The following is a 27500-nucleotide window of genomic DNA, read 5'->3' on the forward strand; positions in this document are numbered from 1 at the left end:
GCAAGGCCTTATGGCATTTTACCTTTTAAAATCTACTACTCCATTCATTAATCTGTTACCTGTAGGGCCCTGCCATTAGTCAGTAGTTAGGTTTAGGTAGAGCACTGTAAAAGAGAGTAACGACACCACCATTGACTCCCGTGGTAAGGGTTTTGCGCCCCGAGTGGCAGGATATGGGTATTGCAAAAGCGCCCAGAAAACTCATTCACTCCGATGTATGTGTGTTGCCCACTTGCTTGTAAATTGATGAAAACGGCCGTGTTTTTGTTTTTAGGTGTCTTGGTCATATCAAGTTATACTTATAATTTGTTTATTACAAAATGTAGATTGAAACATTAATGTAGACAACTTTCTTTTTTTTTTTTTACTCGCCTATGTGTTAATGTTTATCTGTAAAGGATCCTCAATGATGCTATTAACGTACGGTGATCTATAAATGTCCTTAAATTATTGAAAATACCACACTTGCTCATTCACCAACAATGCAGAGTTGTCATTTCTTGGGCGCTTTTGCAATACCCATATTCCTCCATCAGGAGGCGCTTCCATTGAACCAATGCGTGTCGTTACTCTCTTTTCCAGTGCTCTAGGTTTAGGCCCCCATTACAAAAAAAAAAACATACCCGTGGGCCACCATGCCACCGGATCAACAAATCCTGAAAAGTACATATTTGGCATCCCTGACTGATGCATCAACACATAGCAGCTCATTTAGGTCACAGCTGGTTAGAGTGTTAATTTATATGCTTTATACACCTTGACACACGAACCAAGACCTATGATAGAGAGGCATACAGATTTGTGGATGCAGAATTTTAATCAGAGACAGAGTTAGAGATGTAAAGTGACTTCATCTGTAGACAGAAACAACACAATTTATTTTTAGAATATAATGGAACAGATTACGGAAACTGACAGTGCATGCATGATTACAGGGTTCAACTTCAGGTCCTCGCGACAAAGATGATGCAGTTGCATGTTAAAATGCTAACATGCACAGAACAAGGAGAACATAGCTGAGGCAGGGGAAGTTGACGTTGGCTCCGGACAGTATCCATTCATTGTAGTCTGTAGGTAGAGAGAGAGAGAGATGTAAATATGTTTTCCCTAATTATATGTAGTACATGTATTGTACAGTAGTTCACTGTAGGGCAGACTGTGGTTATTGGAGTCACTGTTACCTCCCTACAGTGATAAGAGGGTATTTTTCAGGTATGAATTGGTAAAACTCACCATAAAATAAAAATAACAATAATAAAAAAACTCACCATAATAAGCTTCATATGAAGAAAAATTGAAGTCATATGAATAATTGTAGTTATTAAAGATTTCCATGTCATGAGGATCATCATCATTGGATCCTCCTGATAACACGAGTGCAGCAGCTACAGGGATATAAAGACAGACGGATAAATAAAAATATATGTTTAGATAAGTTATGACTACATGTGAGTTAAAGGGATAGTTCACCCAAAATTCAAATTTCAGGGGGGCTCCGTGCAGCACTGCATGTCCATATGACGGTAGCGAACAGAGCTCACTTTTCTTCGTCCAAAAAGACACACCAAAAAACATCCAAATACCTCCACTGCGGTGAAGGAGCTTCCACTACAAACAAGCTTGAAATATAGACTTATTTAATTTTTTTCGGAACAATTTCTCATGTTGGGGCTTCAATACAAGACGGACATTACAGACGAGCTGTGTGGAGGTATTTGGATGATGAGAAGGCAGGGAGGACTCTGAAACTTCTCCCAGCCCTTAGTCCACATGAGGGTGAGTAGAAATGAAATTTGAATTTTGGGTGAACTATCCCTTTAATCTCTTTAAAAGCTTTACACCAAAAGTTTTCATTACATTTTTAAACCTTACTGTACCATCTAGTGTACCACACCCCGGCTGGTACAAGTTTTGGCTCAAAGGAAGCAGGGAGTGAAACACAGACTCACCGAGAACCCACATCAACAGATAAACCTTCATCCTCGCCGTCTTTTTCACCTCCTATCTTCTTCTTCTTGTTGCTCTTCTCCTTCAAATGCCAGTCGAAGGAGTTTGAGAAGGACTTTCTCTAACTGACCAACTTAAAAATCTCCTCTCACACTTACAGAGACGATCTGTCTACTGAAACAGGAACCAGCCGACCACACAGACTTCTTCACTCGTGACACGGTCAATTTTCTTGGTTTAGGGGAAATTTTCACTTCAAAAGACTTGAGACTTGTCATCACAATTTGGGATAAGAAGTTGAAATGAAACCTCCTTGATAATGTCAAAATATGCATTGCACTATGATGGTGATTATTGAACAACAACTGATTGTTTAAGACTTTCTCAAACTGGCAATCACAAATTCCCAAGACCATTTGATCACCTGGATTAATCCACCAATCGTCTCAGCGAGTTGGCATAATGACACCCACAACTAAGATCAGATCAAACATAAAACTTTTACTTAAGGTAGTGAAACAGAACAGTTCAAGTTGTGTGGCGACAGATTTAGAGATAAAGTGTAAGATCGTCTGCAAACAGGAACACCACAACAACTTTAGGATACAAACTTAAGAATGTAATTGAACAGATTTAGGGTTAAGGTTGTTATTATTATGATTACATCAACATCAGGTCCTCTCAAACAAACATGATACAGATGCACAGAGCGAGGAGAACGAAGATGAGGCAGAGGCTGGGCGTGTTGAGGTTGGCTCTGGAGGCGGGGCTGGAGGCGGGGCTTCCAGTGATGTTGACTGTAGGCAGAGAGAGAGAGAGAGAACGGGTCGGCCATTAAAACACAGTAACGTGGAGGTTAAGCAGGACGTTTCATCACGGTGTAACGGTACAGTCAGTGATCATACCCACTAAACACTAGGCCCGGGTTCAGGAAACGTGGTTGTGGCAAAAATGTCACAAATGTCCCTAAACTCTACACCCTTGCAGGTAACACTTAACAATAAGGGTCCCTTAATTAACGTGAGTTAGTACATTATTAAGCATATAAACTAATGTGTTAATTAATGCTGAGTAATGCATTCATAATGATAACTAATTACATTATTAAACCTTTAATTTTTTAACTTACTTTGAGTAGTAAACATTAAAGGGATAGTTCACCCAAAATTCAAATTTCACTCATTATCTACTCACCCTCATGTCGACTAAGAGCTGTGAGAAGTTTGAGAGTCCTCCGTGCCTTCTCTGAGTTACAGGGGCTCCGGTTGTCAATGGATACCAACTTTCTTCGTCCAAAAAGACACACCAAAAAACATCCAAATACCTCCATACTTCTCGTCTGTAATGTCCCTCTTGTATTGAAGCCCCAACATGAGAAATTGTTCCGCCGGTCAGTGCAAATCTCACACTGACACAGGAAGAGCAGTGAACTGAGACACTGGGAGCTTCTGCTACAAACAAGCTTAAAACATAGACATATTTAATTTTTTTCTGAACAATTTCTCATGTCAGGGCTTCAATACAAGAGGGACATTACAGACGAGCTGTGTGGAGGTATTTGGATGTTTTTTGGTGTGTCTTTTTTCGTATCCATTCACAACCATTATATGGACAAATACTGTTGCACGGACCCCCTCGTAACTCAGAGAAGGCACAGAGGACTCTGAAAATTCTCTCAGCTCTTAGTTGACATGAGGGTGAGTAGATAATGAGTGAAATTTGAATTTTGGGTGAACTATCCCTTTAACTAAGAGAGATTAAACTGCTTACTACTAGGCTACATTAATGAATGTGTTTCCTAACCCTAAGTAATACATAATAATGATTGTTAATATGTCTGTAAACAGTTAATTAATGCTTCATAATGTCCTAACTAACGTTAATTAAGGGACCCTTATTGTAAAGTGTTACCCACTTGCACAATCCACATCTCTACAATGGACACCGTCATTAGTTATCAAGAGTTGTGTCGTTTTTTGAACGGTACTTTTGGTTGTCATGCTACCGGCCCTGCGTCCCTGTGTAAACTCTACTCAGATCTCAGAATCAGACGCTGAAACACAGTTTGCTCTTTCCGTTTGTAGTTTTACAGGCCGAAGGTCCCGTGCACATCGCGTCAGGATGTGGAGACATTCAGTTCAGAGTTCGTCTCGCTACGGCAGCTGAGTTTCGACTGAGGAGGGTTCCAGGTAGATCAATGGTCGACTGACTGATTCATCGTTACAGACTTGGCTCTCCAATTTCTCACACAAAAAGATAAGACTTAAACTTGCATCAAGTGGAGAGCAGGCTGGTCTAAATCATAAAGAAATAAAGAGTAGAGAGGGTTGAAGGTTACCTTGAAGGTTGTTAAAGAGTTCCCTGTCATTTTCATCATAGTCGCCACTGACATCTTCGTTGATTTCAACATCATCATCCTCATCATCAACCACTTTGTTTTGTCCACTTAATCCTCTTGATAACATGAGTGTGGCAGCTGTGCAAAAAAAAAAAACAAGCAAACTTGAGCATACGTAACAAAAATACAACAATAAAACACAAGAGTTGCAACAGTCTGAAGGAACCCAACCGCCAACCTGTCATTGACGAGTCTTTGAAAGTTTAATGAAAGATCGTTATCTAAGATGCTTCCTGTATTTTCTCGAGATTTCAATCTCTAAAATATTCAAGAAGCAAATCTTATGTTGTAACAAATGTTCCCTGATGCTTTGCACCCATTTGCATTAGTGTATAAAACACAGTTTGACCCTTGAGGCTCTGAATCGACGGCCAGCTACTTTCTGCAACACATTCTGCACCAGTTGGTTTTGTGACTTGTTAATTTTAACCAGCTGCTGCTTGATGGAGCCACCGAACGTCTGAGGTTTCCTGTACGATAGCAAATCAGAAAATACTATTTACTGTGGCCGTGGTGTGCGCGATGTGAGGTGTGATATGGGAACTCAGTTGCATCGGACACGTCAGATAGCGTGGCACTCTGAAGGGGAACTGCTGTCAACGAGGTAAAGATCAGATACATCAGATAGAAGACATGCGCCGAGGTCAGTGAGTGCATAAATTAAGATTAAGAAATTAATTGAAGTTGATTTGAAGTCATGCTCAAGTTTCTGGAGTGTTTCTGTCTCTGGTTAAAGATCGGTTAATGAGCAGCGAACTGATGGCAAGTAACTCGACTGAAACCCACATGACTGTGCGGTACAAGAGAAGTCTTTCAGGTTGACATTTCAAACTAAACACAGTAAACCACAGCTTTTTCTCTCTCCACCGACTTACCAAGAGCCCAGATCAGCAGGTAAACCTTCATCGTAGCCATCACCATCAACTCTTCTGCCTCTTCTGCTTCTGTTCCCTCCAAATGTCAGATGAGAGAAATGTCTGTCTCTCCAGCTGACAGTGTGACTCTGCCATCACCTCACATCTCTGTTTGCATGTATATATTCACGATACGCGACAGGAACTAGCTAACCACAGCAGAAGACATCACCAGACATGCTGCCTCAGCTAATAATATTACACTGCGAGACAGTAGCTACAGTGACAGCCACTGTAAAGGATCACGCACATTTTGATTTTATCACTGAATCGCATGCAAAATGCATTAAACAGAAAATTTATATTTGTTGTGTTTGTTCTTATTGCTGCTTAAGATCGTTGTTTATGACTCTGGGCTTGTTGCCCGGCAGCGGAATGACTTTAATCTCACTGATGGTGATGATAATGAAGATTTAAGTGCTTAAAACAGTGTTTTACAAGTAACACATTTGCTCTAAAGCACAGAAATAACAGTGCGGCTTCCAGCTCAGTATTTCTTCTCAGTAGCCTATAGGTCAAAATTCACTTTTTCAATCAATGATAAAACTTGAAGCATCTTTAAAGACACTATTATACCAACCATAGACTCTGTAGTTAATGAACCATTCAACTCATCCTCCAACGGTCTCATTTTCATGTGTAATCACGCACAACTTTCTCGGATGACTCGCAAGGCAGTCATGCTGAAACTGCTCCACATTGTTTCGTGTCACTCTCAGAACAATGTGTGTTTCCTCTCTGAAAATGTGTGTTGCTATGGTGAGGGTGACATGACATTCGGTTTGTTTTTTTGTCCTCGATCTGTCGAACTGGGCCAAAGATGTGGTTCAAGTGAAAGTTTCACGGCTAAAGAAGTGTAATTATTACAAAGAAGAATCCTGTTTGCATTCATTTTAGCTAAATGGTGATGATGGTGAGATGAGATGGTATCACTTCCTTTGCTTTGTTGGTGCCTCAATGCACTATGTTGCCACTGATGCCTTCAAATACACGAATTAATGTAGGAGCAAAGAAACACAAAAGGATAGTAAGGGGGGAAAAAAGAAAGAAACAAAGTATGTATTTTATGGCCGTCTGAAAATCATTTTAATTATTTGTCACATCATCTTGGCAATGATTTAATCTAAAAGGAAAGACAAGACTGCAAAATGAAGACGAGTCATAGCAGTGGTTGACCATCAGGTGGCAGCACTAACTCTCTACAGGCCGAGAGCAGCGCTGCTTGAAGTCACCACAACGATCTGGGAGCTCAGGTGGATGATATCTGACACAAGCAATAACTCAAATCACCCATCTTTTCCCCCTTGACCTGAACGTGCCACAGGTGAACACCAGAGGAGCTTAACAGCAAACAATGTCACTTCCTTTCAGGTGGAAATGGACAAAAAAAAAATACAGAAACATTTTCACACAAAATCCACACAATTTACATTAAAAACAATGAAATGCACAGACACAAGAGCAAATAAGATAAATCCAGATCTGATATTTGCATAAGATCATAATTTCACGTTTGTGTCTCAGTTTATTGCACTGAAATCTCTTTGTCGGTCGAAGTATAAGGCCTTGTAGTTACTCTGTAAGGGTGACTGTGTTTGTGCATGTAAAGACACATCAGGAAAACAAGTTCATTATCGTAACGTTTCAGCTCTGACTATAGATGCAAAATAACACAACAGGAGGGACGAACATCAATCTGAAAATCTGTGTAAAATCAAGCTTTTGAATATTGATTGTTGTGAATTACTTAAAATTTCAAAACTCCCAAATTCTGCCAAAAAGCAGAAACAAAAAGGGAATGGTTTGACAAAAACAAAAACAAAACAGCTGAATTATGTTGAGCATGAATGTGTCTCCAAATGAAATTAAATTTCCATCATGGTGCTGGTATCAATGTAGGAAAGCACATTTGGGCCTCAGGGATTAAAATGATCTTGTATTTTGAAAAAATAGTATTTTAAAAGACATCTAATAGCACTAGTAGCAGCTAGCTAGTAGCCTAGCTAGCAGTAGCCTACTATCTTCCCTAAAATCAATCAGCAGTTGTTTGTTGAAGTCTGATCTAATGTAAAATCACATTAAAGTGAGACTATGTAACTAAATCAATAATTATCAAAATCAATAATTATCAACAAACATTACATAGTCTTACTTTAGTGTTTTTCAGTCAGGTTAGCTTAGTGTCATGCATCAAGTTTCTCTTCCAGAGTAGGAGCTTGAATTAAAAAGGCTGGAAATAAAGTCTTCTGCATTTGCAAGTAAGACGGTTCAATAACAATAATAGAGTTTTGATTTTTTTTTTTTTTCATATCAAGAAATAAGTGCAAATATTTCAGAAAAATGTAGAAAACTATTTGCATTGATCCCACAAATATATACAAATCTGAAAATGATTTATCTTCAAAATAATCTCCATCAAATTATTTTCGTTGACATAAATATCATCCGTATTCACAAGGGGAAAACATCAAAATATTCAAGTGCTGCCAGGTACATATATGTATACATAGCGTACAGATCTATGCATAAAGACAATATAACTTACTCACACCTGTCGAATTAACTCCTCAAGATGTGTTGCATGTGTTGTGCTTGTACATTAAGACTTCACAAGCCCTCAGTCTTCTGCTGGTGGCCAATTAGCAGCTCCTTTGATGAGTCTTCAGCAGTGCCTTCTTGCTCACAGGTACATCGGTGGCATTGGTTTCCGTTTCTCGGACAGAACGTTTTTAAAAACCACCAACCAACGCTCCCGTTACTCCTCGGCAGAGCAGTCCAGAGCGATGCTGTGCTCCTGGGCGATGGCGGCCAGCTCCTTGAGGAACTCGGCGTACAGGACGATGGCGAACACCCGGCTCTTGGCCTGAGGGGGGATCGGGGGGCAGGGGGGCAAGACGCCAAGAGGGGGTATAGCCAGAGCGTTCCTCACAGATCCGTTTGGAAGAGCTGGGTCCAGGATGATGTCGTCATGTTGAGACTCGAGGCACTCTAGGGAACGTGAGGAAAAGATCAAACTCAAGGTAAATCAGTCTGCTGACAAGTGTGTATTTCAGCATCTGCCATTTTCTAACAAAAATCCATCTCTTGTAAGAATTCATATTATTCCCTACAACAGGGGTTCTCAACTAGTCTCACTCTGGGACCCACATTTTCCCATGGTCATTAAGTCGCGACCCAGAATTCAAACCAAGAATTTTTTTTTTAAAGCCTTTAAAAACTCATTTTGCTCTTTATTGAGCAAAGTGCATTTCAGAGCACATGAATGAAACTGAGGAGGACCATGACAACTACATGTACGGAAGTGAATAAAAAAATATCAACTGCACAAAATGGAGACCAACAAAATGATATATCTGACTTCTAATGCATCTCTGCATTCAGAGCATATTCACAAAAGTGAATATATCAAATTGCACAAAATAAAGACCCACAAAACAAAACAAGATTCACTGCATTCAGCTCCACATTAATAAGAAACTCATATCTTTGCATTCAGAGCAAATAATAAGAAACTGAGGAGGACCTTTACAACTGCATGTGTTCACGTGTCTCATGTGCCTTTCAAAATAAGTTATTTTTCAAAATAAAAGACATGTCCAACATCAGATGTGCATTATTTGTTATTTACTTTTTTGACCAGCTGTCCGCAACCCATCCAGAAGGGGTCCGTGACCCACTTTTGGGTCCCGACCCACCAGTTGAGAACCACTGCCCTACAACATCATATCAATACTGCTGCTGTAATAAACTGGAACTGTTGCCACCTCTGTGCACTGTTACTGGTGCATCGTTTTCAGTGCTGTAGAGGAAACGCAGCTTCAGGCAGTGAAACCTGCAGCTGCTGGCTTTGATTTCCTGTTGATGATAAGGTAACGAGTGTGTTCATTAACCTCTAAACTTGCTGTCCTGGTCTTTAGCCAACAAGAACCTCCAGGCCTCAGTCACCAGGGTTGGATAGTCCGGTCTGTCCGCCACGTAGCGCTCAATCTGAGCGTGAACCGACAACAACACCTGAAAACACATGCACAGCGTTATAATTGAGTCATGGAAAACAATAAAATGGATTTAAAGGTCCAGTGTGTAATAATTGGCCAGGTTTATTGGTAACTACCCATTTGTACAAGTGTATAATCGCTATAAAATTTGTTTGGTTTTCATAGCCTTATATTTATTCTTTATAGCAAGGGTCTTGCTTAAGAGTGTCGCCACTTGCGCCGCCATGTTTGTACGGCAGCCCGAATGGAAAATCTAGCCAACCAGAGAGCACGTCTCAAGAGTTTTGCGTTCATAAATAAACCAACGAAAGAAGAAGGAGGAGGAAACAGCAGACGTGGTAAAATGGTTTAGATCTTCACCTCGTCGCCCATTGCTCCTGAAATACTCTCAGTTGTGGTAAACAAAGTTTTGCAAACAGGATGTGTGCGACTTGTGTGTAGATGTTACTATACCTGATAGAGCGTGCGCACGTTGGGCTGGTTGTTTGTTGTTTGTTCAGTGCTGAGCAGGAAGGATCTCAGCAGAGGCTGTGGGTACGACGCCAGCTGGGCCAGGATGCCCGTCACCAACAGGTTCACGGCAATGGAGTTCTCCAGAAGGTTCTCGAGGCGGGACAACAGGACGCTAATGAACGGCCCTAGGGCACGGTTAGGAAACAACAGGTTGGTTAGTAGGGGTGGGAGAAAAATCACATTCACATAAATATCACGATATCTTTTTTTTTTTTTTTTTGTTAACAATTTTTTATTCATTTTTCATATCAACATATAGCAAAAAATGGAAATCAGTATAATAAAATAAAATAAGAACATACAAACAATTCAAGTGTATTTCCTATTGGCAAACAATATAGCCCTACTATTGACTGTATGTTCCAAACAAACAAACAAAGACAAGGAAAATCCAAACAACAGCAACAAAAAAGAAAGCACCCACACACAAAAAGAAGAAGCAAAATATAAATACACACATATACTGTCACAAATACACACACACACTCGACATATAAGCATACATATATAAAAAATAAAAATAAAAAAAGAATCACAACATACAAAGCGATATCTTTTTTAGATAGATTTTTTTTTTGAATTTTTTTGTTTTTGAATTTTTTTGGGGGGGAGGGATTTTTTTAAATATTGTGCAATGTGCATTTGTTAGCCTTTTTTACATACAGAGAGTACAGGTTTTGAAAAGGGTTTAAGTTCACTTTATAATGGAGTACGTTAATTTATAGGCTCCTGCAGTATTTGTGTGCAGATAAATGTTAAAAATGCTGAAGACTAAAAATCGAGAGAATCGGCAATATCGTAGAATCGCAATTTAAATCGAATCGCCATCCAAAAAATCGTAGAAGAATCGAATCGGGAGAAAAGCATATCGCCCCAGCCCTATTAGTTAGTACGCATGTGTGTGTTAGTTTCAGGAAATGTGTTGTACCTGTGAAGGGAACTCCATGTCCACTGCTGCCTTTCTTACAGCTGCCGCTCCTCAGCTCCTCTCCTTCCTCGTCCTCGTCCTCCTCTTCCATGGCCTCCTCCTCCTCCTCTCCTTCCTCCTCTCCGTCGTCCCACGGGGAGATAAACTCAAACTCGTCGTAGAGTTTGTCTTCCTCTTCTTCCAGTTTTTGCCTCAGCGCTCGAACCCGCCTCCGAAACGAGCCGATGTTGTCCGTGATGTCGTCACAGTCCGGCTCCACCCCGAAAGAGAGCATGAGTTCTTGGTATTGGGACAGGAAGTCGTCCTTCTTTGTCGCTTTTCCACCCGGCAGACTTGGAGGTTTGGAGGTATTGGACGCAGAAACCAAAGGGTCGGGTTCACGATGGCCGTTGGGTACAGTGTTTGTCTCTAAACGTGGCGGTGGAGGTTGTGTGTTGTGGTGTACGACGTGCTGCTGGTGCTGTGTTGTTGTGTGATTGTGATTGTGATTGGTAATAACAGTCGTGAGGTCGCTCAGGTTGAAGCTCTTCTGAATAACTTGGTCGTCTTCCTCAACGTCATCGCATTCGTCGATGATGTGATTCTTTCCGTTGAACCCGTTGGTGAACAGTTGATGTCCTTTCACCTCCGCTTGTACGTCCATCCAGTTTCTCTCACCTTCTTCTACCTCCTTCTTCCTCCCAGTCTCTTTTCCACAGAATTCACTCCTCCTCACCTCCTTTACGAACTCTTCGCTCCTTCTTTCGTCCTTCCCCGCGTCCTCGCTCCTCCTCCTCGTCGACATAATGCTGTTAACCGTCTCCATCACCGTCCTCCCCGTCGACGTTAACATCGACGCTATCGACATTCCCGGCGACATTCGCTGACCGTTCGAGATGCTTCCGCGTGCCCTTCGGTTCGCCGCCATGAGTCGCTCCAAAATGGCCGCCTTCGTGTCCTTCTGCGCGACCAGATCGTAGACCAGAACGTCGTCCTGGAACTCCGATTCTTCCACGTACGAGCCGTGAACCAACTTGATCGCATTGCGTCGCATTTCCTGGATGTGTTGAGGAGGTAGAGGAGGAGGGGCCGGAACGCCGCCGTTCCCGTTCGTCAGCGCCAACGAGGAGAGATCGTCGTCTTCAAAAATGTCGTCCCACTCCAGCTCCAGGGCAGAACCGGCTCTTCCCGCCTGGTTGCCCGTGGAGATGGTGTCCGAGGAGGAGGGGGTCGGGGAGAGGGCCACGGGGGGAGGAGTGATGACCAAAGAGCAGATGGAGTCGCTCTTGACCCGCTGTACGATTTCTTCCTCATCCTCTATGTCGTCCCCCGGTGTGTCGGACTGGTACTCTTCAGACGAGGGGTTGATCCCGTCATACGGAGCTGACCAGAACTGACACGCCCTGCCGGAAGACAACAAAACTCATCTTCATCAAGATGTCAGACAACTCGGCTATTCCTCAAAATTAGAAGTAAGGATCTGCTTCTCTAGCGCCATGACAAAGTCTCATATAAGTAATTTACAGGCCGCTAAAGAAATAGCCATGAAATAGCAAGTAATTGCCTCATAATGTCTAGAAATACCCTAAGAAAAACGGTCAATTTCATAGTAATGTCGAGAAATATAGCCAAGAAATAACAATTGATTGCATAGAAATAGCCCAGAAATAACGGTCAATTGCAAGGACTTGGTGGAGAAAAATTTTGGCCTTTCTCAAAAAATCCAAGGCATGAAAAGCATGTGTAATCTTTTGCCTTTATGAAAAAATGCCATTATCATGAAATTGACCATGATTTATTGGCTTTTTCTTAACATTACTATGCAATTAATTGTTATTTGTTGGCTATTTCTTGACATTATCATGTGATTAGGGGGCTGTAAATGAAAGGGTTACCAAAATATCTCAACAACTTCTGGGTGGATGACACAACCTTAGCGGTACTTTGTGTTTAATGCTAATCAGCAAATGTTAGCATTCTACATACTTCTTAATGTCAATAATTGTCATTGTGATCAAGTTAGCACACTGATGGACCCAAAAAACCCTAAGAAAAATGTGTTTATACTTCTTGTACAACTGTAATGTTGTGTTATGAACTTTACCCCCGAAATATCACATTCATTATTTATCCTATGTTTCTTCGCAGTCCTTGTTTCACCATCATCATATCATAGAAATGTATCACAGGTGTGGAATCCAAGATGTTCTAGTCAATTTAAGCGTTTACAAGCAGATCCAAAAACCTTAATAGAGGATGTAACACTACGAAGCCTTGGGAGGAGGCCTCCCTTATAAACATAGTATCAGAGTTTGTCCAGCAGGTGTCAGTATATCACAACAAAGCAATTCTCAACAGTGGCCCAGTGCTCCAGTGACTGGACAGTTTATGAATGATCTTATCTCCTATTAACATGACCAACATACCCATACTCTCTGCACCACCTGGGTGTTGGGAAAGTTCGCTTTCTACATAAACTAGTTCAAAGTTCAGTTCAAAATTTTTGAAATGACCTAGTTCAGTTCATAGTTCATAATTCAACATTTTGAAGTAAGTTCACAGTTCCAAGGTGTAATACAGGCTGAAAAGGGGCTGTGTTTTCCTTTAAACTCCCAGACCATAATGTTGGACCAGTTTAAGCTGTAGCTCCAGTCCCAGCGTTCATCCAACAGGAAACCAGAAGTCCGACACACTAACCTTTGGGAGGTGGCGATGGCCTGACGGGCGTCCCAGAGGTAGTGGAGGTAGTTTACGTCCATCAGGAAGTCTGAACCTCGGCAGTAACCGACACTGTCTGATACGGCCAAGTCTGAGGACGACGGAGAGTTCAAGTTAATACACACACGTGTGAAAGTTAGTTAGTTAGTTAGTTAGTTAGTTAGTTAGTTAGTTAGTTAGTTAGTTAGTTAGTTAGTTACCTTTATTTAAACTTGTTAGTACACTGAGGCAAGCCTCATTTACAGTGCAGACGAGAGTATAAAGCAAAACAAACAAAATACAGAACAGATATACACAATAAAATACAGTAAAGGACAGAACAGAAGAGATCAGAGGAAACTATTACAAACGGAAGACAGGGAATTATTAATTAATGATTTGTAGTGATTGAATGGGACAAATGAGTTTAACTTAAGACTTAGTTGTAGATGATTCCAGATGTGTGGGGAAGGCAGACCTCCCTAGCTCAGTCCGAACTTTGGGAATATGCAATGGGCTCTATGCACAGCTCCACTACTTCCTGAACTTAAGGCAGGTCCTTCATTTCCTGTTTTACATTATTGGACAAACTGATTAATCCAGGTGTGTCTGAGGAGTCACAATGGTCAGACACACCTGGATTAATCAGTTTGTCCAATAATAGCGGGTGTTGTAAGTGATTGTGGACAGCAACAAGTAATGAAGAGATGTAAATGGGAAGTTTGCCAATGAGGGCTTTATAGATGAATAAAAGCATATGGGAGTCACGTCTTTGAGCTAGGGAGGTCCACCCTAAAGTGTGTGTGTGGATGTACATGTGTTAGTTGTACCGACCTGCTGCTCCTTGGGGCCAGTGGATGTGCTCCGAGTGCGACTGTGAGTTTGCGTTGTGGAGGAACACGGGGCACCAGGAGGGCATGAGGAGCAGGAAGGAGGCGGCGCTGGAGGAGTAACAGTCTCTCTGCTTCAAGGAGCAACGCTGCCTCCTGCTCAGGTGGCTGCAGGGGATCAGATACCTGAGGAGACACGAGATGTTCAATCCAACACTAATCGATTATTAAAGGGATAGTTCAACATTTTGGCAAATTGGCCCGTTGCCATAATCCCTATAGTCATAGCAGTAGGTTCGTTACCTTTAATTGTCGGTGCAAGCTGTTTTTAGAACGGCGGAGCAGAGCCGTGAGCTGCTCAGAGCTACGCTACGGAGGCTCATTATGGGATTTCTTGGTTTGACTCATCAAACTCATCAAATACACAATCCAACAACTCCACAACGCTCTGGTGGACAAGTTGTGACCAGCACATTCACCACACTATGAGATAATAACACAACGTTACCAGTTGTTTTAGGGGTTATGGCAATGGGTCAATTTGCCAAAATGTTGAACTATCCTTTTAAATTAATCATCAACTATTTTGGGTTGAGTTGAGTTGAGATTACTTTATTTATCCCATAGGGCAATTCTGTTTCTACAGCTGACCATCACCCACATACAATCATTTACACAAACATACAAGTGAGGAGGGAAGTGCGAGATCAAGGTAAGATAAAAAGTATAATAAGTTGAACAAATAATAATAAATAAGTAAATAGGGCAGTATTCATATAAAACACATTGTCTGTATTAGTATAGAGTAGTAGTATTACTGTAACAACTACAGCTTCAGGCCAGCTCTGCATTTAACAGCTTGATGGCAGAAGAAACAATGATCGAATAATCAGTTTGAGTAGTTTTTTAAGAATAAAAAGTCAAAATTCTCTGATTTCAGCTTCTTAAATGTGAATATTTCTGGTTTCTTTGTTCCTTTATGACAATAAACTGAGTCTCTCTTTGGTTTGTGGACAAAACAAGACATTTGAAGACGTCATCTTGTGGTTTGGGAAACAGAAACAGATTTTTCATTTTTCATTTTTTAACATTTTGTTGACCAAACAACTAATCGATTAATCGTTTAAAATAATCGACAGATTCATCGATAATGAAAATAATCGACAAAACCAAATTGATGGTTTTTTTTCAGTGCGGTATCTGCTTGGGACTGACCTGAAGACCAACTGCAGCATGACGTCCTCACAGAACAGACCGATCAGAGTCCTGAACAGAGCCAACGACACGGTGCCCAGCTGCAGGACAAAACAACACACGACAAAAAGGTTCAAAGGTCTTTTTTTTTCTTCTTTTCTTTTAAAATCTGTTCGGCTGCAGAATGTGTGCGAGATAACGACTGACAGACAGTTGCTTACCTGAAAGGGCGTGTTGACCCGGCTGACCAGCGTGTCCAGGATGTGCACGTTGTCGTGAGTGTGCAGCAGGATGAAGGACAGGAAGGTCTGGAGGAGAGCCGGCTCCGAGATGGAGCGCAGGAACAGGTCCAGGTAGGCCGTGGTGGTCATCACCTCCTCCACCGTCAGCTGCACACACACACACACACCGAACACACACCGAACACACACCGAACACACACCGAACACACACACAGGAAGGTTTATACGAACCTGAATAACAAGGTGTTCAACCATCATCTCTCAAGCTTTATTTACATCCTGACGTGACACGGATGAACATAGACCTGTTTTTCTCACGTCTTATGTTAATTTTTATCTTCATTTGTCATTTGTCATTTGTCATTTGTCATTTGTGTTCATTTGTATCTATAAGATATTTTCTGAGGGAGCTCTAATTGAATTATTCAACTGGAAAACAAGATTTAACATCTGCCCTCTAGTGGTGATCCCATGTATGACAATCTGTGTGTATTTACATTTTCTGCTACTATTCATACTACTTGATGATACACATATGTGTTTAATCCTATACATTTATTTAGCAGTTGAACTGTAGCTATTAGATATTTAACAAATCAAGGCTTTACAAACATCTTACACAATCTGTCCCAGAAAAGCAGCTACAGAATAAAATGTTTGCGGGGGTCGTTCTGCTTTCTGTTGATAAAACTTCTCTAATTTAAAAAATCCAAATACAGGTCTTATTTTGTAGGGGTTTTTTTTTTCAATTTCTTTTTTTTCCCTGACACAAACAATGTAATAAAGGGCAATTAAGGAAGTGGGACAAGTGATTTGTTCATGATTTGTGGAAAAGGAGTGGGATTCAATAAGATTCACAGCTTCCTCTCTCTCCTTTTCGAATATGTATGATTACGCTTTTGTGTTTTTCTTTCCAATTTTTGTTCTTCAACATGTTCGAAATACATAAATAGACTTTAAGGTACTCATGATATTTCAACGTTATATCAGAGGTGTTGACACCTTGTGCAGAGCGGGAGCCAGGACTGGCACCAAGAAGCCGTTGTAGATGTAACTCAGCAGCTGGGCCCTGATGGAGGGATGAGCCACCTGAGCAGAGGAGATAAAGACAGACAGGGTGATGAATCCTTTTTTTCCTTCTTTTTTTAAAGAGCCTTTGTGTGAATGTGTGTTTGTGTTTAAATCACCTTGGTAACGGCGCTACAGAAGTCCAGCGAGTGCAGGAAGTGGACGAGAGCTGGAACCTGTCGACCCCAAACACCAAGTAACAGCGACATCATCAATTATCAAATTAATCAAGTCAGATCATGAATCAATTAATGTATTTATTCATTTAAAGTCCCTGTAAATGATAGTAATTGTTTAAAGCTGCCATCTCAGCCTTCCTGTGTCTTGTCTGCTGATTCCCCCTTTTATTTTTCTCACTCAAGTGCCTGTAAAAGTCAGTGTATCACTGCCATCTAGTGGTCAGTTTTCTGGGGTATAAAAGGGAGGAGGCCACTGTTACCTGTAAGCTCTTCCTGTGGGTGTGTGCGCTCACCTGTGCACATCACCACCATCCTCCCTTTGTTCTCCCCTGGTTGGCTCAGTGTTTGTGCTGCTGGCTTTGTTTGAAGCATGTCCGTGGCTCGTTGAGTGAGTTTTCTTTGTTGAATTATTTGTAATTTTTGTGTTGGTGCAGGTTCCCTTATAGTTTGGTTTTGTTCTGTTATCAGGAGACAGTGACACACAGTATAGACGGCACCTTCCATCCTCCTATTAGCCCCTTGGTTTGTGGAACAAGGTGTGTATCTTAATTTTGGGCCAGTACTTTATTTTTGATGTTTTGTTTTATTTTTTGGTTTTGGGGTGATGCCGTTCAAATTATATTTTTATTCCTTAAATAAGGTTTTAGTGATTTTGTAATGGGTTAATAAAATGTGGTTTTGTTTGTTTGCTTTTTATAGTAATAAATTGGGTGCTTTTGAATCTGTGTTGGGGAAGTGGTATGTGAAGTGCAATGTGTTAAACTTTTTCTTCTTGTGTTTTTTGTATATTCCCTCAGTTTTCACGGTGCTACACCAAAGAAATAAACTCATGCACCCGTAAGGAACTCTCCGCCTCCTTTATTGGGAACCAAGGGCCGCTACAGTGAAAACTTGACCATCACGTCCGAGCCATCCTCGTCGTCCTTCGTCAGCAGCCGACACAGCCCACGCAGCCTGCACTTTGGCACACACGCAGTAAATGAACAGTAACCCATCTTCTAAAGGTACAGCCAAATGCAGTAAGAGACACTGGACTGAAATAATAAAGAAACGGGAGAAAGAAAGAAAATGGAGCAACGCACTGAATGTTGTTTTTGAGTTAAATGTCAAGAATGAACATGAAGTAGAAATTAAATGTTTCAAGGGTTTAAGAGTCAAACACACGGTAAAGGCCACAGTAGCCCATGTATTTTATCCATGAATGATACACTTACAATGTCTCTTTACATGAAAATGTTGAAAGGGTAAAGAGCAATATAAGTTTTTATGCTCATAGCTGTTGCGTGTTCATTTGGCTACAGTTATGATATTTTATTGTTAAATAATGTGTGAAGGCATCACCCTGTGAACTAAATGAACCACAGCCCAGTTATTTGAACACAAACCTTTAATACAATAAGCCTCATAAAATGTCACTCAAATCACAAAAGATGGACAACATTAATGGTCAATCATCCAGGTCCAGCTCCCGTGAAAGAACTTTAACAGACAAGGGTCGGGAGCTGCGAGAAGAGAGGGCTAAACAACATGAGAAAGACTTCATAAAAGCATACAGCTCTTGGAAACAAATAGCAAGAGACTCCAGAACAAAACTGAAGGGATTCTGCGCATTGGACGACCTTGACAGCATTCAACAAAACATAAAAGCCGAACATGAGACAGTGTGTGAATTCTATGAGCCTATCAGACGCAACTGCACCTCCACCCCAGAAATTACCAAGAAAATGGATGCCTGCATCTCCCTCACAATGGAGATCTGTGATCTTGTTTGTAAAAGAAAAGGAACTATTGAAAACATGTTTAATGATGAACTGGAGAAGGAGAGGGTAAGGGAGATATTAAATAAAAATGAACATGGCTCCATTTTTGGATACACCGACACAGAAACAGTAATCTCAAAGGCGTCCTCTAGTAAACAAACTGAAGCTGAAGCAGAACCCTCAGTAAAATCTGGATATGCGAAGGAAATGCAGAAAACAAAGACACCTTCGGTCCACTCCTCCCTCTCTATGGTTTCCAGCAAACGAGCCGAAGCTGAAGCAGAGCTTTTAGTAAAACTGGAGAAGTCAAGGGCAATGCAAAAAATACAAGTTCAACAAGTAAAATTGTGTCAAATGGAAAATGAATGGAAGCAGAGTGAAGCAAAAATGCTGGCAGAAATAAGGCAGAAGGAGGCTGAAATGCTTTTTAAACGAGAAGAGGAGAAGTTAAAGTTAAGACAGCTGGAAGCTGAAAACGAGGTGGAAGTAGCAGCAGCCCGGGTAAGAGCCTATAAAAATCTTGAAGGCAGTGTGAAGAATCAGGAAGAAGAGAGCGGGCCTGCTGAGATTCACTCTGTGCATCAAAGGGTGGAGTCCAGCTATTTGCTAAACCCACGGGCTGCTCCATTTCTTTCTCAGATCTCTCCTGAAACAACAAGTCAAGACACAGTCAGTTTAGCCCAAGCCATTGCAAGCTCTTTAAGTGTAAGCAGGCTGTCTCCCCCTGAATTAATAACATTCACTGGTGACCCCTTAAAATTTATTGACTGGAAGATCTCCTTCATGGCCCTTATTGACCAGAAGCCCCTCCCAGCCTGTGAAAAAATGCTCTATCTTAAACATTATCTCTCAGGAGAAGCACGCAAGGCTGTGGAGGGATTCTTTTACCGGAATTCTGAAGATGCTTATTATAGCGCCTTGGCATTGTTGCAGGAAAGATATGGAAATCCCTTTATCGTCCAAAAGGCCTTCCGCGATAGACTTTTGAAATGGCCCAAAATTAGTGGAAGCGACCCTCCAGCCCTTAGAGAATTTGCAGACTTCTTAAAGGGCTGTGCTGAGGCCATGCCCCATGTTAAGGGGCTAGACATCTTAAATGACTGTGAGGAAAATCATAAACTACTTAAGAAGTTACCAGATTGGATTGTGCACAGATGGAGTAGAATCGTTGTGGATGAGTTGGATGCATCTGGTGATTATCCAAGCTTTTCTCGTTTTACAGATTTTATACAAAAGGAAGCCCGAATAGCATGCAACCCCATTGCATCCCCATTCCTGATTAACTCCAAGGCCATGGATGACAGACTACCCAAAAGAGCAAGTACTCTAAATACAAGCGCCCAGTCTAATAACCCCTCTGCTGTGACCCACAAACCAACTTATTTTAAGTCAAAACCACCTTGCTCAGTGTGTGAGGACGAAATGCATGGAATAGCTAAGTGCCCTACCTTTGCAGAGAAATCCATGGAAGATAAAAGGACATTCATTCGAGAAAACCAACTTTGTTTTGGCTGTCTGTGGAAGGGCCATGTCATAAAGGACTGCAAAAGGCGACACACATGTAGTGCATGCGGCCGGCGTCATCCTACCTGCCTGCATGAAGAAAGGGGAACTGCATCTATGGCAGCTTTGGAGCAAAATTCTACTTCCACAGAGGACAGCAGAAGTCAGGAAATCCACAATGTATTGTCCCATGCCGTGACTCAAAGTTCTTCCTCCACCTCTAATATTGTACCTGTATTTTTGTCATCAGTGAAAGAACCAAACAGAGAGCTGCTCACTTATGCTTTACTTGACACTCAGAGCGACTCAACCTTTATTTTGGAGGATTTGCTCAAGGAACTTAATGTGAACGCATCATCTGTTCAACTGAAGCTAAGCACAATGACAGCTGTCGACACTATCATATCAAGCAAGATTTCCCATGGGCTGCAAATTAGAGGAATTCATTCTGAAACCCACATTCAGCTACATAAGGCTTACTCCAGGGATTTTATCCCAGTGGACAGATCTCATATTCCAACTGCCAAGACAGCTCTGCAGTGGCCACACCTGAGACACCTAGCTGACAAACTTCCACCACTGCAAGACTGTGAAGTGGGGTTACTAATTGGATATGATTGTCCATTAGCACTGGCCCCTCTGGAGGTCATCAGAGGTGATGGAAACGAACCCTTTGCACAGAGAACCGAGCTTGGGTGGAGTATAACAGGCTCATCTAATCCCCATCTCGACAGACTGGGAAACCAGAGCTTCGTGCACAGAATTGCAGCGAAGGAAATACCAACTCCATCAGTCACTGATGTTCTTAAAATTCTTGAGTCTGACTTTAATGAGAAGGGATATGAAGACAGGTATGTGTCACAAGATGATGTCCGCTTCATCCAACTCCTAAGTGACAACATAAAGCAGAGAGAAGACACACATTATGAGCTCCCCCTCCCCTTTAAGAGCAGCATTCCACCATCACTACCAAATAACAAAAGACTGGCCCTTGTCCGTCTGCAATCTTTGAGGAGGAAATTGAAGAACAATAAACAGTATCATGATCATTATAAAACCTTTATGGAAGAAACCATCAGCAGAGGAGACGCTGAACCAGTCCCCCCCCTGCTGAGAGAGATACTGTGTGGTATATACCGCACCACGGTGTATACCACCCACAAAAACCAGACAAGTTAAGGGTGGTTTTTGATTGCTCAGCAAAGTTCCGTGGAGTCTCCCTCAATGATACTCTCCTGACCGGTCCAGACTTAATTAATTCACTGGTGGGAGTCCTCTGTCGCTTCCGGAAGGAAGCTGTGGCTGTTGTATGTGATATTGAAAGGATGTTTCATCAGTTTTTTGTTCCACCTAGAGTTCGAAACTATCTGAGGTTTTTGTGGTGGGAGCATGGAGATTTGGAAACAGAACCCCAAGAATACCAGATGGCCGTCCATCTTTTTGGTGCTGCCTCATCCCCTGGTTGTGCCAACTTCGGCCTTAAGTATTTAGCACAGCAATACAGATCTGTTCATCCTTCAGCCTCAGCCTTTATCGAGAAGAACTTTTATGTAGATGACGGCCTAACCAGTGTTTGTTCAATCAAGGAAGCTAAAGACTTGATTGTTGAAGCACAAAGGTTGTGCAAAAGAGGAGGTTTGCGCCTACATAAGTTCAACTCAAATAGGCAAGAGGTTCTCAGCTGTGTTGATCCCTCAGAAAGGGTGACAACTGCTAAATCCCATGATTTTGGCTTGGATGTGACATCAGTCGGATGTGCACTTGGCATTCAGTGGTCAATAGAAGATGACACCTTCAGTTTTAATATCAACTTAAGGGACCAACCTGCTACTCGCCGGGGTATTCTCTCAGTTATCGCCTCCTTGTACGACCCTCTAGGCTTTGTCGCCCCCTTTGCCTTGCTTGGGAAGTGCATTTTGCAGGAATTGTGTCGCACGGGCAAGGGATGGGATGAGCCCCTTTCTGAGGATGTACATTCACGGTGGGAGGAGTGGAAAGGTGGCCTCCAAAACCTAAAAGAAGTAAAGATATCCAGATGCTATCACCCACACAACTTTGGCAACATTGTAAGGACAGAACTGCACTACTTCTCGGACGCTAGTAATGTGGGTTATGGTGCATGTTCCTATGTACGGTACATTAATGACAGAAATGAAATACACTGCAGCCTTGTGATGGCCAAAGCAAGAGTGGCACCCATAAAAATCTTGAGCATTCCGAGGCTGGAGCTTTCAGCTGCTGTAATCTCTGCCAGAATGAGCGTCATGTTGAAAACTGAACTTGAAATGAAAATTGATGAGGAGTTCTTTTGGACAGACTCTCAAGTTGTGCTGGCATACATCAATAATGATGCTAGAAGATTTCATGTGTTTGTCGCAAATCGCCTGCAAGTGATTAAGGAAAAAACAGACCCTGGTCAGTGGCATTACGTTGAGACGTCAGAGAATCCAGCTGACCATGCATCTAGAGGCCTACATGTCTCCAATATCTCCTCAACAAGCTGGATGTCAGGACCCAAATTCCTGTGGGAGCAAGAGGTGAAACCTAGACCAAACTACTCCACTGAACTTCTGGTCGGTGACCCTGAAGTTAGAGCAGTTCAAGTGAATGTAGCCACCACTAACACCAGTGACTCCAACAGTGTGCTCGATGCTTTGAGCCGATTTTCATCTTGGTTAAAACTTCTCAAGGTTGTTGCAAGAATTAAAAGGCTGGCATCCAAGCGAAGACATGGTAATCATGTGACTGTGGAAGAACGAGAGAGAGCAGCTGATGTGGTTATTAAGCTTGCTCAGCAGCGAGCATTTTCCCAGGAGATGAAAACACTTGAAAGAGGAGGTAGTCTCCCTAGTTCCAGTCCTCTTTTTCGCCTTGATCCTATTGTGGATAAGGGCCTCTTTCGGGTGGGTGGGAGGCTAAAGCAATCATCCCTCAGTCAAGAACTAAAACATCCAGTCATCCTTCCAAAGGGCTCTCATGTTACTCAGCTCATTTTGTCACATTACCATGACAGGATTTGCCATCAAGGCCGAAGTCAAACTCAAATGGAGCTTAGAGCCAACGGATTTTGGCTTATTGGTGGGAGTAAATCTGTTGCCAGGCTGATATACAATTGTGTGAAGTGTAGGAAGCTTCGACGCCCAGTAGAGGAGCAACGTATGGCTGAGCTTCCAAGCGAACGAGTCGAGGTGTCAGCCCCCTTCACATATAGTGGTATGGATGTGTTTGGACCGTTCATTATCAAAAGGGCCCGCAAGGAACATAAGAGATATGGACTCATCTTTACCTGCCTCTCTTCCCGAGCTGTTCACATTGAAATGTTGGAAGATCTGTCGACAGACATATTTACCTTAAGGTGTTTCATCAGCCTCAGAGGAGCTGTGCGCCAACTCCATTGTGATCATGGCACAAACTTTGTGGGAGCCAGGAACGAGCTCAGAGAAGCATTAAAGCAGTGTGATGTCACTCAACTCGAGGCTCAACTGGCGGATAAACAATGTGAGTTCATTTTCAATGCCCCCGCGGCAAGTCATGCTGGTGGTGTTTGGGAGCGCCAAATCCGGACTGTGAAGAATGTGTTGAACGCCACTCTTTCTCTCTGTCCTGGCAGACTTGATGATGCTTCACTTCGAACTCTGTTCTATGAAGCTATGGCCGTTGTTAACAGTCGCCCGCTGAATACAGATGGCATCAATGATCCCACATCACTAGAGCCCTTGACACCTAATCATCTAATCCTGATGAAGCCCAAAGTCGCTCTTCCACCCCCAGGGAAATTTGTGAAGGAAGACATGTATGCAGCAAAACGGTGGCGACGAGTGCAATATCTGATTGAACAGTTTTGGAGTCGCTGGAGGAAAGAATACCTTTTGAATATTTCTACAAGGCAAAAGTGGCATGTGCCTCGGCGTAACCTTAGAGTTAATGATGTTGTCATCATCAAGGATGATTTTCTTCCCAGAAATCAGTGGCAGTTGGGACGAGTGGTTGAACCCATTCAAGGGAGTGATGACCTAGTGCGTAAGGTCAAAGTGCAAGTGGGAGATCGGAAATCATCAGGGAAACTCACAATTGTCGAAAGACCCATTCAGAAGTTGGTGCTCTTGTTAGAGAATGAGCAACTTGGTGTTTGCTAGTGTTATGCCAATCTGTTAACATTTGTGGTTCAATACAGTGATGGCAAAGGTTATGAACCTGAACCCAAGAGAAATGTATTACTTGTTAAAAGGAAGAAAAAGAAAAAGAAAAAAAAATCATGTATGATTCAATGAGGACATATTTATCATAACATGATTGGTGGGAGTGTAAATGATAGTAATTGTTTAAAGCTGCCATCTCAGCCTTCCTGTGTCTTGTCTGCTGATTCCCCCTTTTATTTTTCTCACTCAAGTGCCTGTAAAAGTCAGTGTATCACTGCCATCTAGTGGTCAGTTTTCTGGGGTATAAAAGGGAGGAGGCCACTGTTACCTGTAAGCTCTTCCTGTGGGTGTGTGCGCTCACCTGTGCACATCACCACCATCCTCCCTTTGTTCTCCCCTGGTTGGCTCAGTGTTTGTGCTGCTGGCTTTGTTTGAAGCATGTCCGTGGCTCGTTGAGTGAGTTTTCTTTGTTGAATTATTTGTAATTTTTGTGTTGGTGCAGGTTCCCTTATAGTTTGGTTTTGTTCTGTTATCAGGAGACAGTGACACACAGTATAGACGGCACCTTCCATCCTCCTATTAGCCCCTTGGTTTGTGGAACAAGGTGTGTATCTTAATTTTGGGCCAGTACTTTATTTTTGATGTTTTGTTTTATTTTTTGGTTTTGGGGTGATGCCGTTCAAATTATATTTTTATTCCTTAAATAAGGTTTTAGTGATTTTGTAATGGGTTAATAAAATGTGGTTTTGTTTGTTTGCTTTTTATAGTAATAAATTGGGTGCTTTTGAATCTGTGTTGGGGAAGTGGTATGTGAAGTGCAATGTGTTAAACTTTTTCTTCTTGTGTTTTTTGTATATTCCCTCAGTTTTCACGGTGCTACACCAAAGAAATAAACTCATGCACCCGTAAGGAACTCTCCGCCTCCTTTATTGGGAACCAAGGGCCGCTACAGTCCCTAAATCTTGGTTTAGATTCATTTTCAGACTCTTATTCATCCTTCCACTCATTCCTTCATTTTTTTTTTTTTTTTTTTTTTTTTTTTTTTAACCTTTATTTAACCAGGCGAAATCAATTAAGAACATGTTCTTATTTACAATGATGGCCTGACAAGAGGCATAAGCTTCTTGAGGGGGAGGGGGAGGAGGGGGGGCTGTGAGGGAGAAAAGATAGGTTAAAAGACAATAGCAAATATACACAACAATACAAACATTTAGCAGAAACAAGGCATAAAAGTTAATAACAAGGATATTCAAGCATAGAAGACAAGATTATTACAAGCATAAAAGAGAGTAAATGTCTGTTACAGATATTACAGGATTCATAAGCGAGCAGTGTGTCACAGAAAGTGGCCTAGGCCAACGGCGGTAGGTATGGGCGTTCAACAAGCAGAAACTGAAGAAAAGGGTTAGATGGTTGAGTAGTTAAATAGTAGGGAAGCAGCTGCAATGATCTGTAAAAAGGTGTGAGATGGCGTCTTTGAAGGCCGGGATGGAGATGAAGTTATCCAGTTTAAGGTGTTTTTGTAATGCATTCCAGTCAGAGACAGCAGCTGACTGGAAAGATGCAAGGCCGGATGTAGATCTGGTTTTAGGAGTTGTTAACAGAATGAGATGTCATGTCATCATGTCACCCTGTCACTCATGCACTGTGCGGTCGTCGTGGTTACCTGCTGCCAGTCGGCCTGGTCCAGACAGTGCCAGTCCTCGCTGTAAACCTGCAGCCTGGCCGGTAGAGACGAGTAGAGACCGGACAGACCTGTGGCCAGCACCTGTACACACACACACACACACACACACACATGGGTAAGCGCTGCACAAATACACAAACACACATCTGCTTTTAAAGAAATGAAATCCCATAAAGAGCAGAGAATGAGAGCAGATGAGAGACAAGAAGAGATGAGATGTTTTTACTGATTAAATAACAAATGATGTAAGTTTGATTTGTCTGGTGTTTTCGGCTCTTCTCATTTAAAGGGATAGTATGTAGGAATTCCCTCCATCTAGCGGTGCGGTTGCATATCTGAACGTATTCTTGATGTTGCATTCACGTGAAATCAGGCAGACGTCAGACAGTGGTCCGCCAGCACGAGGCAAAACAATACAGGCATGACAATATGTTGTCATGGTGATGTGGTATTGTTTTACCGTCTTTCTCTCGTGGAGTAAAATGACATCTGGTTGGTTTGCCGACGGCCGTCTGCCTGACTGCACCTGAATGCAACACCAGGGCCTCCGTCCTTCCTCACACTAAACAGTGGTGACAGTTTTAACAGGCCGAGCCGACAGCTCCGCCGAGTTTCCGTGGTTACCTACGGTCGCGCTGCTGCCACCGAACGTAAAAAATGGCGATGCAACATGGCCGCCTCGGTTCGGTGCGTCGCCCACTTATGTATTTGTAACAACTTGTAACAACTCATTCTAAGGTACCAGAAAGCTTTCATTTGTATGCGGCTGTGATTCCACTTCAGTGAAATACGTATTTATGAAAGACAGATTTGATTTCTGCTAATAAAAAGCCAAATAAGTTACACACTGGGGCTTTACTGTAACTCAAAAAGATCATTACTTCTCACGATGCAGAACAAGAAAGGAGAGAGACGACAGGAAAGAAAGAAAAAGGCAGAAATGCAAAGAGAAGAGAAGAAAAAAGGGAGAAAGAAGAGACCAAAGAAACCAAAGGAAGCAACATCAAAGTAAACAACAACAACAACAACAACAACAACAACAGCAGCAGCAGCAGCGGTGGTCAAACAGCTGCAGTCTCAAGTCTTGTTAACAATCAGGCCGCCGTCCAATCACGTGCAGACTTGCTAATCCCTCCCCTGAGCGCGAGCCAATCTCACACTGATTTACTAATCTGCTCTCTGCATAAAGATTGAGGTCAGAGTGTGGTCACATGGTCTTAAATCTGACACACACACACACACACACACACACAGACACACACACACAGGTGGCACATACTCAAGTGTCTTTGCTGGAACACACACCGACAGAAGCTGGCAGCGGTGGAGCCAACATGGCCGACACGGGAAGTAAACAAAAGGCGCATCGTCATCCCCAGTAACATTAAATATATAATATTTATTATTTCATTGATTTATTTTTGTCAAGCTCTGCTATATGTATTAGATAGATAGATAGATAGATAGATAGATAGATAGATAGATAGATAGATAGATAGATAGATAGATAGATAGATAGATAGATAG

At 42.0% G+C, this 27500-nt stretch overlaps 1 protein-coding gene and 2 long non-coding RNA genes across 3 annotated transcripts in view; all 3 read right to left on the reverse strand.

The window, feature by feature from the left end:
• Positions 1-807: 807 nt before the first annotated feature.
• Positions 808-2211, reverse strand: LOC146968654 (uncharacterized). The gene is made up of 3 exons (XR_015034335.1): positions 1950-2211; positions 1269-1385; positions 808-1068 (listed from the first exon to the last, which is right to left on the reverse strand). It is a non-coding gene; the product is annotated as an uncharacterized LOC146968654 (long non-coding RNA).
• A 217-nt stretch (positions 2212-2428) lies between these two features.
• Positions 2429-5351, reverse strand: LOC146968655 (uncharacterized). Its single transcript, XR_015038210.1, has 3 exons — positions 5221-5351; positions 4286-4423; positions 2429-2744 (listed from the first exon to the last, which is right to left on the reverse strand). It is a non-coding gene; the product is annotated as an uncharacterized LOC146968655 (long non-coding RNA).
• A 2317-nt stretch (positions 5352-7668) lies between these two features.
• LOC146968656 (FHF complex subunit HOOK-interacting protein 1A-like) overlaps positions 7669-27500 on the reverse strand; it is a 27281-nt gene continuing 7449 nt past the window's right edge. The window contains exons 6-16 of the mRNA XM_085759510.1: positions 25953-26054; positions 16825-16881; positions 16640-16726; positions 15617-15784; positions 15417-15496; positions 14206-14387; positions 13372-13483; positions 10696-12077; positions 9708-9892; positions 9150-9270; positions 7669-8247 (exon numbers count right to left, since the gene is read on the reverse strand). Of these exons, the coding sequence (XP_085615636.1) occupies positions 8015-8247; positions 9150-9270; positions 9708-9892; positions 10696-12077; positions 13372-13483; positions 14206-14387; positions 15417-15496; positions 15617-15784; positions 16640-16726; positions 16825-16881; positions 25953-26054 (2709 nt within the window). The 3' untranslated portion in view covers positions 7669-8014. The remainder of the gene's footprint in view (positions 8248-9149; positions 9271-9707; positions 9893-10695; positions 12078-13371; positions 13484-14205; positions 14388-15416; positions 15497-15616; positions 15785-16639; positions 16727-16824; positions 16882-25952; positions 26055-27500) is intronic.

The sequence above is a fragment of the Trachurus japonicus genome, chromosome 18 (genome assembly GCF_045865225.1).
Source record: "Trachurus japonicus isolate A0001 chromosome 18, Traja_1.0".
In the NCBI taxonomy this organism is placed as follows: Eukaryota; Metazoa; Chordata; class Actinopteri; order Carangiformes; family Carangidae; genus Trachurus; species Trachurus japonicus.